This window comes from Podarcis gaigeae, assembly GCF_964106915.1.
Source record: "Podarcis gaigeae genome assembly, chromosome: Z".
NCBI classification, from domain to species: Eukaryota; Metazoa; Chordata; class Lepidosauria; order Squamata; family Lacertidae; genus Podarcis; species Podarcis gaigeae.
This window is the reverse complement of record NC_139691.1, coordinates 2,370,493-2,390,340: the sequence shown is the minus strand read 5'-3', so window position 1 is coordinate 2,390,340 and position 19,848 is coordinate 2,370,493. Positions and strand designations below refer to the sequence as shown.

The 19,848-nt window shown below is 45.1% G+C and overlaps 1 protein-coding gene across 1 annotated transcript; it reads left to right on the top strand.

Moving 5' to 3' along the window:
• The first annotated feature begins 78 nt into the window (after positions 1-78).
• On the top strand, positions 79-19,334 carry MORN5 (MORN repeat containing 5). Its single transcript, XM_083721909.1, has 5 exons — positions 79-211; positions 1,238-1,385; positions 2,174-2,285; positions 2,781-2,912; positions 18,710-19,334. The coding sequence occupies exons 1-5, from the start codon at positions 165-167 to the stop codon at positions 18,787-18,789; spliced, it is 519 nt and encodes a 172-aa protein (XP_083578035.1). The 5' UTR covers positions 79-164; the 3' UTR covers positions 18,790-19,334.
• Positions 19,335-19,848: the final 514 nt, after the last annotated feature.

Genomic DNA, 19,848 nt, shown 5'->3' with positions numbered 1-19,848 from the left:
GTGGCTAAAAGAGCTCCTTCTCGCGGAGGGTTGGTCCGCTTGCCGCTCTTCTCGCTCCTTCCCCCGCCCGCTCGCCCGGCGGCACGTTGCTGTGGCAACCGCAGTTTGCCAGGGCCTGCGCTCCAACAGCCGGGCCGGGCCTACCTGAGAGCGGGTGGCCGGGCATGGAGTACACCGGCAGCTACTACCGAGGGGAGCGCGTCAACGGCAGGTCGGGAGGGAGGCAGGGCGGGCAGGCGGGCGAGTAAGCGGGGCGCAAGGTGGGGGCCTTCTCCTCACCCCCGCTCGAGAAATGACTCCCGTGTTGGGGGGGGGGGGGGAAACACTACGTGTGAAGGGTTTTTTCGCGTGTCGTGCTAAAAAAAAGTACTATATGCGAACGGTTTTTCCTGTGTGTTAAAAAAACCAACGACTACATCTGAACGGTTTCCCCACCCGTGTTTGTTTTAAAAACAACAACAAGTGAACGGGTTTTTCCTTGTGTCCATGTTAAAAACAACATGTGAGCGGACCACCCCCCCATGACCGTGTTAAAAAAAAACTATGCGTGAACGGGTTTCCCGTGTCTGTTAAGCAAAATACCTTACGTGAATGAGCCCCCTCCTGTGCTACTCAAAATATTACATACATGTAAACGGTTTTATCCTGTTTTTTAAAATGCCATGTGTGAACGATATCCAGTATTGGTCATTCTCAAAGTAGACCCATTGATATCCATGCCATTCCATAGATAACCTTTCTGAGTATGACTAATACTAGATTTCACACACAAAAAATGGCAATTCTTTTAACGACATCAGTGGGTCTACTCTGAGTATGACTGAGTTAGATATCACCCAATATTATTTATTCTCCCGTGACAGTTGGTTTCATCTGCTCAGACCTCTTGCTGCTGCTGCTTCTTTTATTTACTGTTTTATGTATCTGAACTGTTTTGTATCTGAAGAAGTGGGCATGCACACGAAAGCTCATACCAAGAACTAACTTAGTTGGTCTTTAAGGTGCTACTGGAAGGAATTTTTTTTTGTTTTTACTGTTTTATGATTATCTCCCCCACACTTTCTTTTTTTAAAAAAGCTGAAAAACACTCTGGATGCTTTGATAGAAAAGTGGTGCAGAATGAACAATCTTACTACCACCACCCCCTTAGGTGTGCATGTTGGGACTCCTAATCTAAACAGTCTGAACCCTTTGTTGGTTGTGTTAAATTGTATTCTCCCTGTGGACTTTTCTGCAGGTTGGAGGGCAAGGGCTCTTACACCCTCCCAACAGAAACGAAGTATGTAGGCGAAATGAAAGATGGGATGTTTCACGGCAAAGGTGTTTTGCATTTCCCTGGAGGAAGCAAATATGAAGGGACTTGGGAAAATGGAATATCCATAGAGGTATACAGCACATACATGTACATCTGAAGCACTCTTCCCTATCTCAGTGCCCTTCAGCCTCAGGGGCTATTCAGCCTCAGTCACCACCAGAGGAGCCAACTCCTACAGGCCAAGGTCCCTTCACCTCCCCCCCCCCCCCCAAAAATACTGGAGCCTCCCTCCCCAATCGATGGGCATTTCCATTCAAATGTATGCATGTGCCACATCATGTGATCAGTTGTGTGGGACAGGGCCTACTTGCTCCCCCAATATTTTATTCAAGTTGGACTCCTGGCCACCACAGGTGGGGTTGATGAGTGCTGCAGGTCAAAACAACTTCATTGGTTCCTCAGACTGGGGAAGGCAACCCTGCCTTTCAAGTGGGATCCATTTCAGAGGCCATACTGCAGCTGCTCCTCTCTTCAGAGGCTAGGCCAGCAGCCATTTGCTGCTTTGTTTTAATTTGCTGTTTTATTATGTTATTTCAAGCTCCCATTTCTATTTTTCATTGCCTTCCCCTCACCCTAAGGCTCAGTGGTAGGCACTAAATGAAATATTAAAAGCAATTTAAAACAACTTCTAATCAATCTGATCTGATCCAGGAGGTATACTCTAACATTCCTAGGTACATCTATCAGCATCCCATTACCCTTGAGAGCAAAACAGAGTCTCCATGTTCTCTGGTGTGTTCATAGACCACCCGCTGTTTGTGGGCTTCCCAGTGGCATCTGGTTGATCACTGTGGGGAAGCAACATGCTCTGTTCTTTATCCAATAGAGCTGTCCTTAACCCCAAACTTTCCATTGCAGGGGAAATATACTTTTGCAGATGGACTGGAGTATGAAGACAACAAATGGCATTATTGTGATGGCTATGACAGAAGGTTTTATACAGAAATCTGCAGAGGTCTGAAGCCAGCAGGTACTGCCTTTTTTCAGCTTTTTGATGTAACAGACTAACTGCATTAATTGAGAGGGACAACTTTCTAAGAAGAAGAAGCCTCAATAGGTGGCCCTTGGGCCACTTCAGACCCACCCCCCCAACCTGCTGGGGCTGGCAGCAGCTAACCAAATAAATAGCTGCTGCTTCCTTCCTCTTTGATGCTATTTGCTCCGATACCTGGTTCCGCTGCCCACGTTGGCTGCTGTCACCTACTGCTGTGTTTTCATTGGCTGTTGTGCCCTGATCCCACAGATCTGATGCCTAGGTGGGATGCAGAGGGCTTTTCTTCAGTATTAAAATGAATGCATAGCCTTTGCTTACAAGGCATGTACATGGGAGTCCCTTGAAGCTTTGGATCAAGATGATATCGTATCCCCCAATATAAGTGGTTATTTATTGGCTATTCTTCTTAAAGACCTGGATATTTTAAGTGACTTCTTCATATGCTGATATCAGCCTGTTTTCAATTTTAAGGCATTTCCCAGCTTACAAACCTGGATCCTCCTCGGGTCATCCCAGCAGGCTGCTATGACTGTGGTGATGGCTTCTATAACCCCAAAACCAGAGTAGTTGTTGATTACCACCACCGGTTTCTGAGGAATGCAGGTATGGGTTTGTCAATCAGATCAGCAATACAATATTTGTGTGCTTGTTATGTACTTCTAATGGTCTAGTTATTGAATCCTAAACCTTCACCATCAGATGCAATTTCAGTTAAAAGGATTCAGGACTTGCAACAAAGATGTCAGTTACGGAAATGGGTGGGGTGACCTTGGGAGCATGCAATATATAATTTAGGGTTCAGTTATTTCTTTCTGAGAAATTAAGAGGAAATTGCAAAATAGAATTCTGCCATTTTATGAACAGATCATGTATGCAGGAATATCAGACTCAGTGGAAGGCAAGGCTGGTCCAAAACATTTTGGCACCTGATGCAAACCCCCCACCAGGGAAGAAGGGGTGAGTGAGGATCTGCATCAGGAACAAGGCGATCAACCTTATCTGGCGGTTGAGATGAGAATCACAGGCTGTTGCAGGGCAGAAAGGGGCCTGCTCGGAATCATGCTTGGCAGGTGCAAAGTCCAGGAGACCCCAGAGGGCAGCTCCCACCATTTCTTCCCTAGGGGTGGGAGGAGACCAACAGCGCCTCCTATTCACTGGGCTGCTGCAGAGGCAGCATTGAAGACGGGTGTGCTGCTAAGGAGGTGGCAGATCCAGCCTGCAAGGAGTGTGTGGTAGCATTGATGTGTTCCTTGAAGGCCGGATCTGCTGCACCTATGGGTCCTGACACCCAAGGCGGTTGCCCCACCTTGCCTTGTGGGTGAGCTGGCCCTAGTGGAAGGCACGTACAAGAACAAACTGAATTTGAGAAACTAATAATGAAATATAAAAGGCATATAAAAGCAAAAAAAAAAATCAGTTAAATTTGATACAGAGTAAAGAGCAGGTAAAGGAACATATGGTTCATTGGACGTTTCAGCACATGGGTTTTAAGACAGCCGGCTCTACATCTCTTCTTGTTAGACCAATGTGTCTTAGGTTGCACTCTACTTTACAGCTTCCTGTTGCTCTTCACACTACTTTCTTGAACTTCAAAATAAGAGGTCAGGCTGGAACTACAAAGACATGGCAGCCATGTCTTCCTATAGTCTTGTTAGTTAGGGAAGGGGAGGGAATTAGAAGTAAAAAATTATTGAAATTTTAGGATATGAAATTCCGCATCATCCTGTTCTGCTTTTATTAAATTATGTAAGAATCAGGAAGGCCACAACAGAAGGAATTTGTTTTGTATATGTTAACAGCATATACAGTAATTTATGAAAAGAATGAAGACAATAATCTATACCCCCAGTAATTGATTGGCATGAAAAAGTCTGGGAATATGCTCTTATGGCAAAATTGGCTTGTTATTTCAGGCGTAAGCAAGCACAAATACAATATTTATTTATGAAGAAACAGATAAACTTCATTCAGTATTGCCAATCTAGAGGATGCATCCCTAATACATTATTTTGTAAGTCTCTTTGGGTTACCACTTATAAAGAAAATAATAAATAATAAGTAATGTATGTTATAGTTTTTCAATCTCCTGTTCAATATTATGGTTGAGTTTGAATTAATAATTTGGAGAGTGAGTAAAGGATTGTTTTTCTGATAAGGCTGAGGATAAGAATATTGTTAAATTTTCCAAATAAGGCATAATGGTACAGGGTAAAAAAACAACAACAAGTTGTATACAGTTTTAGTATATTTAGGATTTCCTGCTATCTTTCAATTCCTTTTGAATTAGAGAACAAAACCAAGGTCTACAGTTTTAAAACACCCACACCCTTACACCCCCATAGTTTAACCATTCTGACATTTTGTCAAGCTGTAGTTTGCCACAAACCAGGAAACACTCACGGCAGGATTTTATTTTTTAACTTTTGCATCTTGGCCCACACCAGTTGCTTAAAGGGACCCCTGATAATTAAGTCCAGTAGCAAACGACTCTGGGGTTGCGGCGCTCATCTCGCTTTACAGGCTGAGGGAGCAGGCGTTTGTCCGCTTCCGCAGATAGTTTTTCCGGGTCATGTGGCCAGCATGACTAAGCTGCTTCTGGTGCAACGGAACACCAAAACCAGAGCAGCTCACGGAAACGCCGTTTACCTTCCTGCTGGAGCGGTACCTATTTATCTACTTGCACTTTGACGTGCTTTCGAACTGCTAGGTTGGCAGGAGACCAGTTGCTTAGGAAACCATATAAGGGGTCCCCATTATTTTCTCAACAGCCTCCCACACGCTAGGCTTGTCCTAAAGGGTTTCCCTCAATTAACTTCATGGCTAAGCAAAGGTTTGAGCCTGGATCTCTACTCACTACACCACACGGCTCTTAGTTACCAGACATCCCCATTTCCTGGGGACAGTCCCCTGATTTACAAATCAGTCCCCATACAAAATCCTATCATTCCTATTGAGGTTGAAAAATGTCCCCGGATTCATTGAAAAAAATCTGGTAACCTTATCTTAGTGGCCTTTGTTGTGGGTGAGGCAGGGAGCAGGGAATAAGTGTGGAGTTTGTGGCGTAATTTCTACTTCCAGCCGCTAAGCACAAGCAGATCTAAATGGCTCCTGGTGGCACTAGCCCAAAATACTGGAATGCGGTGGCTCTGCTGATGCATATGATAAGCACACGCTTTCCAAAAACACAGGAACCTAGACAGATCAACCCAGGCGGGAACGCCTAGGAATTCCTTTTTTTTTTAATCTCCGCTTTGAACTCTCCTTTGTTACACTTTATTACTATAAACTTACAACAGTATCAGCCCCGATTAAATGGCCCATTGTATATGTCCCGTTTTGCAAAGCAATTGTCTGTCGAGTGTCCAGGAGGGCCCCCAGGCTCTTTTTGCTTTGAGGACATGGGTGTGAAGATGGGATGCAGCTCAGGAGTCCATCCCTTCCTTTAAGGGCACCAACACAATTGAAAGAGCCAGGGCTTGCCTGACATCAGAGGAACTCCAGTAGCCCCAAGAGAAGTCGTTCAAGGCTCAAGGCCACAGAGGTGACAAAATAGGCGGGTAAATAGCCAGGCTGTGTGCGAAAGAAGCCAAGGAAGTGGTCGGGAGCGAGAGGGAACAGATCCAGGACTGCTTCTTTACAGGAAAGGCAGGAAAACCCCGTCAGGCTGCTGGCCAGGTCTTGGAAGCATCAAAAGCAGATGGCAGGAAACATTCAGAAACCTTTGGCAAAACCCTGGTGGGCTTGCTTAAATTATGCCGTTTTCCTAAAGAGTTGGGCTCGAGATCAGATCAGCTTTTTCTTAGCCTCATGCTTTCTTCCTCTTTCCTCTGCCAACTCGAGATCACAAACGTTGGGATAGGAGACCCTGCAAAGGTGAGAAGTGAGATTCTAAAGAGGGGGAAACAAGTCCTGAACGGGTCTTCACTGCTGCTCAGTACCATCATATTAGGTAGATAGATGGGTTTCATTATTTGCTATATTTTTGTTCTGCTTTTCAATCCATTATTGTCTCCCAAAGCAGGACACATCACTAAAACAAAGGCAGGGAGAAGGGAAAGACAGGCCCTGCCACAAGGCTTACAAACCAGAAAAACAAGGAAAGGCAAATGGAGAGGAGCAGGAAGCAGGTTCCCTATAGCTGCTTCTTTGGCTGATTGGCAAGGCCAGGCTTTGCTCCATTCTTTGATGTTTTTCCTGGGATGCAGCATGTGCATTCCCTTTGTGAATGGCAGAAGCCAGAGTATGATAGATACTTTGAGGTCACAGAATGTTCACAAATATTCTAACATCTGGGGAAGAACGTTCAATATTTTGACTGCTGACCAAGCAATGCAGCTCAGCTCCTACGAGAGCCGGAGGAGGTTTGTTAGGTCAGGATGAAAAACAAAGTTGCAGAGGAATTCAGGACAGAAGGATCTGGGTATTGGTGTCAGGAAGGAGGGCAGAGTCAAAAAATTGAGAGGTTGTTTGTAACATGATGCAGCTAAGTGGCAATGTAGAACATGCTGGGATAGTGGCTGAGGAAGCTTTGTGCTTGAGAAATGGGAGCCTGTGAAGGTGATAGGTGGAAGAATCAGAGGCTGAGGTAAAGAGGCTTTTTGGAGTGAGGAGTGTATGAGAATACCTGAAAGGCTGAAAGGAGTCTGGGAAGCTACCTCGTACACGGTCAGACCACCAGTCCATCTATAGCTAACTGACTAGAAGCTGATTTCCAAGGTGCCCAGGAGGTCCCATTCCCAGCCCTACCTGAAGAGTAGCTGGGGGGCTGAACCTGGGACCTTCTCCAGGCAAAGCTCTGCAGCTTAAATATGACCCTTCTTGTAAAAAGAGCATCTGCTGTTGCAGTGGCTCCAACCAAGGTCATGTGTGAATGTCCTTCCATCATGCTGCTTTCTCTCACCCTCCCATGTTGGTCCAGTTTGCACGTAACTGCAAACTGCACACTACAGGCCTTTCAGTCCCATGCATAGGCGGCACGAAGGCTGAGCCCTTGTTCCTGCCTTGCCTGCGCTGGCACATGCCTCCCTCCCTCCAGCGGCTCCTGAGAGCACACCTGTGCCTTTAGAAAGCAGAGCGTGCGAAGTGGCCCTTGAAACACAGGACAATTTAGTCATTTATATGCCAGTTGCCTTTTTTCTTCATTGCTGTTCCAAATTCAGAGGAGGTCCGACTCCTGCAAATGTGAACTCCTTTGACAGCTCTCCAGGAATGAAAAAAAGGAATGCATTAAAAAACAAAAAAATAAATATGGTTATTTAGACACTTTGCAAATGAAATACACTGGGTTTTTGATCAATCACCTCAAGTTCTTCACTGCTTATTTTTATTTGATTTTTTTTTAAAAAAATGCTATACTATAACTCTTACTTGCTTTTGTATATATAATCATTGTGAATTACAAGCCGTGTGAAAGATTTTAGCTCTGGGGCATTTGCCAGATGGTTGATTTTGATTTTTTTTTTCACATGACAAAAGACATAATGTTTGTGGCAGGCCCTGAGAAATTGTTGGTAATCAGTGTATTCTTCAAAGGAACGGGCGCCAGACCTGTTTGCAAGAATGTTCAGCTTTTGCAGAAATTAATTGTGAGCACTTTTAGTCTCTGCTCCTGAGCATGGAACAAAACCAAATTGTGCCAATTGTTTTGCTGGTTTTCCATCACATAGCTACGTGAGCAGAGGAGAGGTAGATGGTACGTGAGTTGTTCTTGTTTTTAACATGCTATAGTTTGCTGCCCATTTATTGATCATTTTTCTGCTTGGGCTGGGAATGTCAAAAATATTGCCGTACAGTTCAATGCATAAACCTAATGCTTGGAAGCGCTGCTTGGTGGTTTTGGGATGTGGGCAGCTGCTTTATTGCCCATTGCTGTGACTGGCAGTGGCTCTCTAGAGCCTCAGGCAGATAAAGGTCTCTCCCATTTCTTACTGCTGCTCCTGTATTTATTATTAGATTTATATCCCCCCCCCTTTCTCCAAAGACTTCAAGGTGGCATAAACACCACACTCTTCTAAATACCCTCCCTATTTTATCCCCACAATAACCTTGTGAGGTAGCTTAGGCTGAGAGAGTGTGCCTGGCCAAATGGGGATTTGAACCCTGGTCTTCCAGGCCCTAGTTCAGCACTCTAACCACTGTGCTACACTGGCTTTCATTGGAGGTGCTGGAGATTGAACCTGGACTACAGGTTTTGGACTACAGCTCCCAGCAGGCCCAGCCAGGTTGGGCATCTTGGACTACAAGTTGAAAGTCCAAAGCAGCTGAAGGGCACCAGTTTGGTGAAAGCTGCTGTTGAACACCCTGCATCCTGGACCATACTGCCCAGTCACAACATGGCTGACCAGTCACATTAATGGCTGACCTTATAGCAATGACAAGAGCTTCAGACCTTCCACAGAGAACTCCCTGCTCCAACTGCCAGCATTTCTCCAGGGCTCAGCAGGGATAACTCGAAACCCTTTAACCAGAAATGGAACCTTTTTTTTTGTAATTTTTCTAAATGCAGAGCATTTTATATAAGAAACAAAGCAATATTTAAGATCACAGCCCATGCTGATGAATCATCTCCTGAGTTTTAAAAAAATGACCATGGAATTGTACCATATAAATATATGAATGCAAAAAATCTGTCTACTAGGATTTAAGGAAAGTTTCATTAGTAGGAAGAACTCCCTTTACTTTGTCTTGGCCCATTGTCAGAGCTCACTGCTGAAGCAACAGTTCTCTCTAAGATCCCGCCTTCCTGAACTGGGGGAACAGAAACCCAGTATTTGATCTCCTCTTGTCTTTTCGTGTTACTGTGTTCAGCAGTCATTTGACTCCAAGGAGCAAGATGGGTTTCTGTGGTGTCAGCTGCAGAGAGGAGGAGGTACTTCAGCTGGAACCTCCAGCAGTTGACAGAGGCAACTCTCCAGGCTGTTCTCTCTTCTCTCTCCTCCACGCTCAAGCAGGGTGGCAACTCTATTCCAAGGGACATTTACCCATAGGGCTGAGGTACCTTACCAGAAACAGCACCCCAGAGCTCTGGAATGCAGCTGTGGAGGATAGTGCTCTCTTGCCTTAAAATATATCTTCGGGAGCTGTCTCTTGGCAACAGCCAGCAAGGGAAGGCTGGTCTCCATTGTGGGCTGAGCACCACTCCATTGCCCCAGAGGACCTTAGTGCTGCTAGTAGGCACAGACTGAAGGACAAGCTCAATGATGACGGCAGGAAATGCCACCTGAATAATCCTGGCACCAGCATATCAGTTCCTGATATCAGACTTAACAGTGATTTTTATTGTTAGAACCTTTTGTGAGGCAGTTTGAGAGATTCCTGGGGATAGAAAATCAGATACAAGTATTCTAAATAAATAACAGCACCTGTAACTTTCTCTCCTGGCCATCTTTTCTACTCATCTCCTATGGCAATGTTGCTGAACTGACTCCCAACACATGTGGCCACTGATTATGCATTCTGGGGCTGATGGAAATTGTAATTCAGCAACATCTGGAAGGCCAGAGGCTCCCCATCCCTGCCCTATGGGCTCATCTTCCTGGCAATACATATATTTGAGCCATTTTCAAAGCAGGCCTCCCTGGGGAGATGTGGAGGGGAGGAATTTAAGCATCTCCCCACCACACCCCCAGTGTGTATCATGGAGGTGATAGCCACCCACCATTTCCCCCAAAAAATCCATAGAGATCTCTTAGAAGCAGGCCCCTTCTAGGTTAAGGGGTTTCACAGAGGATGCCTTGTCTGAGAGCCCCCAAAATTCTGGTGCTGGTTTTATGTTTTAAATCACAAGAGTGGGGACCTGTGGACTCCCAACCTGTTGTTGGACTGTTATTCACCCCAGTCAAGATGGCCAGTGCTCAGAATTCCACCCATTCTCTAGAAGACGCATGTGCTGTTCATGAAGCAGAAACAGTGGCAAGCTTTACATACCTCCTGAAGACACATCTGTTTAAACAAGCATTCCCGGGCCTATAAAATTCATCACATTGTTCTGTTCTATTATTTATCAGTATTTAACTCAATGTTTTATTGATAGCTTCTCTGGTTTAATGATGTATTCCTTTGTATCTTTAGTTATAAATGTTGTATATACATTCTTCTTTTAATTATCCTACTGCGTTTCATGTAAAGTGCTTAGGGAGTTTGCATATTAAGTGGTTTGTAAATGATGATGAACATGTTGATGAAGATACTGGGTAAGAGGGCTGGGAACAACCTCAGCCTGACACTGTGGGGAGCGGCTGCCAATCACAGTTGACCAAGAGTCTGTCCTGGGCAAGATGGCAAGATCTGAATTCTCCCAGTTTCCGGACCTTAAAACAATTGCTGCTATGAAACCTGCAAAGGTTTAAGTTCCAATCCTCGGCTTGCCAAGAATAACAGGGAGTGTTTGGGTTTTAGCTCTCCCAGTGCAGATGCTGAGAAGATTGTGATGCATGTTGCTTTACAGCTTCTGGGCAACTGTGTCCTGTAACATTAACAAGTGTAAAAAATGTCATCCAGGCTGGGAATTTCCTTTTAATGGGCAATTTGGAATTGTATGAGTTAAATGGAAATGAGAGAGTAAAGCATTATGGGGTGAAGGTTAATTGAGTATTTTAAAGTTTCCGCTTGTCAGCCAAGTTGCAGTGGAGTATAGTGGGGGCGGGGGGGGGGGGAGTTCCATGAGTTGGCATGGCCCTGGGCTGCAGAAGTGTCTTCATGCTTCTCCAGTGTGAAGAAGTTTCACAGGACATTTCACAAAATCACTATTTAAAAATGCACTATTTTGCATTTTGCTTTTAAATGCTTTCTGAGAAGTTCCTGGATTTTTACAGGTTCGTACAGATCACATTTACCCCATTTCTCTTATAAAAGCAAGCCACAGATGGGGCCCCACCGTTTCTTAATAGTTCAAGGACCTATTGGGGCAGCTTAGGGAAGAGGTAGAGTTCTGCAGACTTCTTAATTAAGAAAAAACCCGAGTAGTGTTAAGGGGGAAGGGACAGGATTGAGGTGTGTAAATTAATACATGGAGCAGAGAAATGTATCTTTTCCATCCTTCCCCCTATAACAGTATAGCTTAGGAAGTCACTCAGTTGAACTGATTGCCATTCAGTTCAGGAGAGACAGCCACAACAAAAGAACTTCTTCATACAGTGCACCATTAACTTACAAACTTTACGGCCACAAGGTGTGGTAATGACCCCAAGCTTAAATGGTTTTGAAAGGGAATTTAACAGACTCATGGAGGTCTGACCTCAGAATTTGGAAATGATAGCTAGATAATACCTCCAGATTCAGAGGCAGTGTACCACTCCAAATCAGCTCATAGAATCATAGAACTGGAAGGGAACCTGAGGGTTATCTAGTCCAGTCCCCTGCAATGCATAATCTCAACTAAAGCACCCATGACAGATCGCATCCAACCTCTGCTTAAAAACCTCCAAGGAAAAGAGTCCACCCCCTCCTGAGAGAGTCTGCTCCACTGTTGAACAGCTCTTAAACTGTCAAAAGGTCTTCCTGCTGTTTAGTCAGAATCTCCTTTCTTGTAACTTGAATCCATTTGTTTGGGTGCCACGCTCCGGAGTAAGAGAAAACAAACTTGCTCCATCTTACTTGACAACTCTTTAGGTATTTGAAGATGGCTACCTACCCTTATTCTTATTCAGGCTAAACATACCCAACTCCCTCCACCATTCCTCATAAGGCCTGAATTCCTTCATCAACTTGGTCACCCGCCTCTTCACGTGTTCCAATTTGTCAATATCCTCCTTACATTGTGGTGCCCAGAACTGGACACAGGACTGCAGGCGTGGTCTGACTCTGACCAAGGCAGAATAGAGCAGCACTATTACTTCCCTTGATCTGGACAATATACAGTACTTCTGGTGATGTAGTCTAGAATAGCGTTAGCTTTCTTCCTTTTTTTTTTCCTGCTGCATCACGTTGTGATCCTTTTCTCATGTACTAATGGCAAGTCAGTATTTGCCATCTTATATTTGTACAGCTGGTTCTAGATGCCCAAGTGCAGAACGTGGCAGTTGTCCCCGTTGAAATTCATTTTGTTAGCTTGTGCCCAGTTCTCCAGTCTGTTAAGGTCATCTTGAATCCTAATTCTGTCTTCTGCGGCATTAGCTATCCCTCCCAGTACCATGTCACCTGCAAGTTGGCTGAGCATCATCCTTCATCAGTTCCTTCATCCAAGTCATTTATAAAGACATTAAGCAACAGCAGACCCAGGACAGAACCCTGCAGCACCCGACTTGTCACTTTCTCCCAGGATGACTAGGAACCATTAGTGAGCACTATTTAGAGTCAGTCAGTCAATCATACAATCGTATCATAGATTCATATCATATATATTATTCAATCATATACCCTACAACCATAGCATATATAATAATATCATATCACAGATCTTATCCTATAATACAGTCCTATATCATACTGTAAGGTAAAGGTACCCCTGACCGTTAGGTCCAGTCGCGAATGACTCTGGGGTTGTGTGCTCATCTCGTTCTATAGGCCAAGGGAGTCGGTGTTGGTCCGCAGACAGCTTCCCAGGTCATGTGACCAGCAAGACTAAGCCATTTCTGGTGAACCAGAGCAGCGCATGGAAACGCCATTTACCTTCCCGCCAGAGCGGTACCTATTTATCTACTTGCACTTTGACATGCTTTCAAACTACTAGGTTGGCAGGATATCATATAACAGAATATAACAGAATATCATACTGTCAGAGTTGCCTCTAGGTCCCAGCTCACAGAGGACCAACGCTAGTCAGTAATAATGTATAAAAGTCTTTATTGAAGATTAGTTTCCATTTCCAAACCGCAGCGTGCAACTCTACGTCTTAGAACCTAGACCGGCGAAGCTCCATCTGAGTCTCCGCCTCCTAGACACCAGTTTAAGACTCTAGCCTTACTCCACCTCTTCCGTTGTTCTTTCCTCCTCTGGGTCCTTCTGCCCCCTGGGGTTTCCTCCTTTCTGGACTCTTCTGACGCTGACCCCCCTAAGTCTTGCCCCTCCTTCCGGCGGTCTTTAGGACCTGGCTCCCTATCTGGGCTACCTGCTGTGTCGCTCGCCTGTACATTTGAACTTGGCGCGCACGCCCAGCCGGTAACTTTCCTCTTGACCGTTTCCCCGCTCTCCGATGGAGGCGTGGTCAATCCTGACTCATCTCCTCTCGCTGGTGGTGAGAACACTGGTCCCGATGCCTGGGACTCCTCCCCCCCACTGCGCTCTGGTGAGGAAGCTGGTCCTGATTTCCAACTGCTGCTCTGGGAGTCCCCGCTGGCCCCTTCCTTCTGGGGTTTCCCCCTTGGCACCCCCCTTGCCCTGGCCATCGGCGCTCCCTTCTGTGAATCTTCCGATTCGCTGGAGAGGCTCATGGAATCCCTCTGACCACTGTCACCGCCTACGCTCCCCTCGGATTCCTCCCCCTCGCTCTCCATTTCCTCCCTCTCCTGTGCCTCTGCTCCTGAGCCCCTGACACATACAATCATATCAAATCATACATTCATATCACACAGTCACATAATCATATCATACAAGCAATCATATACAATCATACCATAGCATAGCATATCATATGATCATTCAATCATACATTTTCATTCCTAGCTTGTGAACTTCCTGGAGGATCTGGTTGGTGACTGTGGACAGCAAGATGCTGGACTAGATGAACCTTTGGTCCTGCCTAGGAGGACTGTTCTTATGCACGTGAGAACTGATTCAGAGCAAGTGTTCTGCTGCAAAGATCGCCCTAGCATGGGGCCTTCTTTTTATCCCCAAGGTTAGCCTGAGCTCTTCTGGGGGCCAGATGTCCAGGCCCAAGGGTGGAAAAGGGAGCAAGCGATCAAGGTAAAAATTGAGTGTTGGGTTGGCAAGGAAGTTGGAGACTGGCACCATGGTCGGTGGTGTAGGAGAGAGAATATAAGGACATATGAGCCTACCTTATTTCAAGTTAGGCCATTGATCCATCTTGCTCAGTATTGTCATTGCTGAGTGGCGGCAGCTCTCCAGGGTATTAGGCAGGGGACATTTCTGCCCTACTTGCAAAGTTGTGTTTTGACCATGGCTTGATTTTGGGAAACAAAACTGACCCAGAGAGAAGCTGGTGCTTGGATGCACCTTCCAGGGATTCTGGGCAGATCTTCACCTGGCATGCTGATATCTGTCATACTTCCTGGGCTGGTGTAGAATGCCCTGGAACATCCACCATTGCTTTATCTTTTTATTGCTAAGTGTTCCTGGGTGGCCTATTTCTCCTTTCTGCAGAGAGCAACTTTCTTTTGTTGCTTCACGCGCTGAAGTCCTTCCCTGCCCCCCCACCCATCCCCATCTAAGTGATTTCTACTTCACCATGAACTGGGGCCACCAAAAGGGGGACAATGGAGAAAGAAAGAACTTTTAAAAGATGAAACGAGCAAACGTGGAGTTGATTCTCACCCACAATGTGGAGAGCTGCCTAATTGCGCCGGGGTGATAATTTCCAGTTGATTAAAGAGTATTTGTATTCTTTCTCTCCCCACTCCGACTCCCTACCACCACATTTAAAAAAAAACAAAAAAAAAAACAACCCAGAGGAAATCACATATGAAGGTGAAGATGTGCTTTGGTGTTTGCATTAATATAACCCAACAATTGCCTTTGCAAAAAGAAAAAAAAAGTAATTACAACTTGCTGTCTGGGGAGCACTAATCAAACTCCAGGCTTTAATTCTGCTTTAAATATGGATGAAACACAACTCTCCATGCTCACCCTGGTGTTGTGGGGTTATGGAAGCCGCCGGGGATGGCACGAGGGGATCTGCGTGGTTAACAAGCAGCTGCTGCCAAGCCAGATCGGCATCTGTGATTTAAATTGTTAGCTGCACAGTCAGGTAAAGTGTAAAAAGGGTGGTCGAGAGGCTGTTAAGTCCCTGGCCGCCAATTACGAACAATCAAGGAGGAGCCTGAACATTCGCTTAGTACAATAAACCCAGTTTGTCTTGTTTCAGGGGTGACTGCTGAAGAGGCTGCAGCTGCACTGATTCAAATACCCAGCAACTACAGTGATTATCAGGCAGCCTCCTCCTTTTAGGGTGGCAGAAGTAGTATGCTCAGCCCATCTCTTTTAACTCTTTAGTTTCCAACAGGTTTGAGCCTCTTCACATGCTGCCAGGGCCCTGCAGACCTGGGGTGTCATGGTCCCAAGTCATTCAGCACAGATTTGGTCATGGATTCTCTTCCAAATACATGGGCATTGGAACTTAAAAGTGTATGTGATAATAACTTTCTGACAGTAAGAGCTGTTTGACAGTGGAACAGACTCCCCTGGAAGGTGTTGGACTCTCCTTCCTTGGAGGTTTTTAAGCAGAGGTTGGCTGGCCATCTGTCCTGGATGGTTTAGTTGAGATTCCTGCCTTGCAAGGGGGTTGGACTAGATGATCCTCAGGGTCTCTTCCAACTCTACAATTCTGTGATTCTAAGAAGAGACCCCCAAAGGCCCATTTGGTCCAGCATTCTGTTTTGCATAGTGGCTAGTCAGGTGCCCGCAGGAGCGCAAAGGCACAAGCCCTACCTCGTTGACTTCCTCAGCTGGTATTCTAACTGGTACTGAACATGGACATTTTTTATAGATCCTCACCACAACTCTTGGATTGAGAGAGGCCAGACTTATCCTACCACAACAACAGAGGAGCTTGGAAAATGCCTTGTGTTCCATCATTTTGGCCAGTCAAGAACCATTCCCATTCGTGGTGACTGAAACAGCTCCCCAAGCTTTAAATGTGACACATCTTTGCCTTCCAGGATCTACCAAATCTGAAGCATGTCTCTGGTTTGCAATACCCCACATCTTACAGATAAACACCAGTGCACACTAGCTGTCTGGAAAGCAGTTGAAAGACAAGCTTAACCTCAGTTGTGATTTGCAGCCGTTCGATGATCGACTAATCCAGTGTTTCTCAACCTTGTTTCCCCAGCTGTTGTTGGACTGCAGCTCCTATCATCCCTGACCACGAGTCCTGCTAGCTAGATCTTGAGCAGAGACTTTCCCCACTCAATATCTTCTAACTGGGAGCATCAGGCCTTATGCCTGCAAATAATGCCTTCAAGCATGGAGGCCAGAGCAGGTACCTTACTTGAAAAGAAAGTAATGCTATGTGTCACCCAACTTAATAATTGAACCATTTTGGAGGAAGCTATATTATACTCAGTCCAACCATTCATTCATCTTAGCTCTGTATTGTCTACAATGACTGGTATAGCATGAGACTCTTGATCTCAGGATCATGGATTTGAGCCCCATGTTGGGGTAAAAGTTGCCTGCATTGCAGGAATTGGACTAGACAGCCCTTGTGGTTCCTTCCAACTTCACAATTCTGTGGTTCTGTGACTGGTAATGACTTGCCAGAATTTCGGATGGAGGTCTTTCCCAGTCCTACCTGGGGATTGAGCTTGGGGCTTTTGCAGGCAAAGTCGGTGCTTTGCCACTGAGGTTTTGAAGGCGTGTGGTTCAGTGGATTGATTGTAGCAGCACCCACAGAAGCCTGGCTTCAGATCCCTGGCTCAGCTGCAAAGCTCACTGGGTGACCTTGGGCCAGTCATTCACTCCCAGTCTGGCCTTCCTCACTGGGCTGTAGGAGAGAGAAGAAATGGAGAGGCCTCCATATGCATAGCCCTGAGCCTCCTGGCAGGAAGGGCAAGATGCTGACGTGGCAGATAGTGCCGTAATTTAAGACGATTCAGCTTGCTGTGGTATGGGGTTTACTTAAACAAGGGGGTAGGGAGCAAGGGTTTGGATAGGGAAATGTACCATAATCTCCAATGCCAACTTTTAAAGGGTGCATTCTGCTGGGCAATTATGCTGATTGAGCCTGCTAAAATGAACGGGGGCTGCAAGAGAGCACCATTATTTCCATTAATTTCAACCGAACTTGCGTTTAATAACTTTTTGCCCCAAAGGTGGTTAGGATGTCAGTGTTTGGCTTAGGCTGCAGTGCTATGCATGCTTATTTGAAAACAAATCCTGTTGAAATTGATGGAACAGGAGGAAAAAACCCATTTTGAGCTGAAGCGTTAGCATTGCGTTTGGCTGCAGCTGCACACAAATATGAGAATAAGGTCTGCTTATAACTGGATGAAACAAGGAATGAGGTCACACATATTGTCTCTAGCATTCTTAGAGGAGGAGGGGAAGAATAAAACCCTGATTTCAACAAGACCTAAGTGCCAGTAGATCTGGGATGATGGTATAATTTTATGCTAACAGTAGGGCTTTAACCTTTAATGGGTTAAACAGATCAGTCAACTAACACTTTGGTCAGTGGGGTCTTCCACACTTCTACTTGACTCAGTATTTGTGTACCATTTAATTCCTGCCCACCCCCCACCCACCCTGGCCCAAGAGCTTTTCTTGTTATTCTGCAACTGTTCCTTGCTAAAATCTGATCTTTCCCGCTGAATTGAAGCTTGGTTAAGCAAAATCTCTTTTCAGGTTTTCCGTGCATCTAAGAAGACCTCAATCACCAGGTAAGATCTGATTTTCATAAGGCACAGCTACAAAATGACAAGAAAAGCTATCGAACTCAGAGGAATTAATCAGTACATCGTACTATCAAAATACGGGCCAAGCAAAAGTGTGGATGAGCCCAATTAATCTGTGTGTAACAATCCCAATTGGTGTGTTGAAGACACTAAAGACACTAGTTTCTTTTTTGAAACCTTTCCAATTTAAAATTCTTGAATGAAAATAATTAAAATATTCATTCTGACAATGTGTGGTAGATCTCAATGATTTAATCCAGTCTTTGCCAACCTGGTGTCTTCCAGGTGTTTTGGACTACAACTCTCATCAGCCCCGGCCAACATGCCTGTATAATGCTGGGGCTGATGGGACTTGTAGTCCAAAACATCTGGGGGCACCAGGTTGGTGAAAGCCAATTTAATCAAATTATCTTGCACTTGCTTGAGGATGCCAAACAAAGGCACCTGTGTCAAAATTTTGGCACTCTGCAAAATGATTTAAATTAATGAATTGAGCAGTTTAAAAAGATTATATCAAATTGACAAACCTTGTAAATGTGAGCTATTTTTACATGCCACCCAAAATACTGGTTTTGTTTTTATTGTAACGAGTCACAAAGGTTTGGTGATAACCTGAAATTGTTTTCTTCTATGTTTTTCCTTCCTGTACCTTCAGAAGTTTCAGGGACTGTTGTGGCTCTGATCTGTGCTCATTTTTATTGCTTACCAGCATCTAACATGAACTGTTCCCCCCATATCCCAGGAATACAATGAACATCTTTGATTGGAACGCCTTTTAAATGCACCTTTGTCCATTTGGCAAAAAGGGGCACCCAATAAGGCAAGGAGGGCAGTCTGAATTGACTTATTATTGATGCTTCTTTTGTTTTTCCCCCCATCCCACCCCCTCAGATGATGATGAACATGACTGGATTGTTAGGACCTGTCGGAAAGGTTGGGACGAGATCATTGGTTTCAAGCCAAAGGAGTAAACCTCATTAAGGAAAACAGAGAAACAGCCTTCCCGTTGAAGCCTTCTGCTTCCCTGCTCAAGGACTCTGCACCTATAATTTCTCCATTAGGGTAGTTTTTGTTACCTTTGCTAACCAAATAAGATGTAAACCCCTCACTTCATCAGTGGCAATAAGAGGAAATTGTGCAAATAATCACCCTATATTTACTATAATATTCCCACAAGGTGTGCAACCTGGTAGGCTTTTTATAGTCTATATTGTGAGCACAAAAGAATTAACTCAAAAGGCTGCCTTGCCGTCTCTCAACACCATATTATATACCGGTTGCACACCCACCCACAAGCTACAGTGGATCTTTCCCCTGCACTTGGATATTAATTGGCTGTTGTAACGGCGAGCTCAGAAGCGACGCTTTTTAATAACTGGTTTGGCAAAGGGGGAGAATGAAACCCATTTGCCACGAGCATCGGTGTTCTCAACAAAGGTGATGGGGCGGGCTGCCTTTGGAATTCTAGGGCTGCAGAAGCATTTCTGAAATAAAAGAAAAATGGAATTGCACCGTTTCCTTTGATGTAAGTGCCAGCACTTCGACTTGCGTTAACTTTATTTATTACACAAATAAGACATTTACAAAGCACAACAGTAAAAGTAGGTAACAAAACAGGCATTGGTTTTACAATTTAAAAAGTGCTTTACACCCCCCCCCCAATTTTCCCTCTCTTCTTAAATAAATATTGATCTTGACTGCCTGCTCTTTAGAAGGGTATTTTTAGCCAAGACACGCACAATTGCAACATGCTACAAACAAAACAATCTGCTTCTTTTTCAAGAAAAACTTGGCTGAGTTTCTGCAGCTGGCATCACCTTCCGAGACCTCCCCTTTATCTGGTATCACTGGTGTCCGAAGCCCCTGCTGCCCAGTTTACACCACAGTCCTAGGCACTCCTTGTTCTGGAGTGTGAAGCTAATCAAAGCAAGAAAGAGAGAAAGAAGAAGGGAGGGAGGGAGGGAGGGAGGGAGGGGACATAGCTCTGGCTTCTGAAGAAGCCATGTCAGGTTCAACCTGCATCAGTTATG

Bases quoted from the DNA above. Each gene is read 5' to 3' on its own strand.
- MORN5 (XM_083721909.1), top strand. From the start codon at position 165: ATGGAGTACACCGGCAGCTACTACCGAGGGGAGCGCGTCAACGGCAG. The intron at 212-1,237 runs GTCGGGAGGGAG...ACTTTTCTGCAG, and splicing joins GGGGAGCGCGTCAACGGCAG to GTTGGAGGGCAAGGGCTCTT. The intron at 1,386-2,173 runs GTATACAGCACA...TTTCCATTGCAG, and splicing joins AAAATGGAATATCCATAGAG to GGGAAATATACTTTTGCAGA.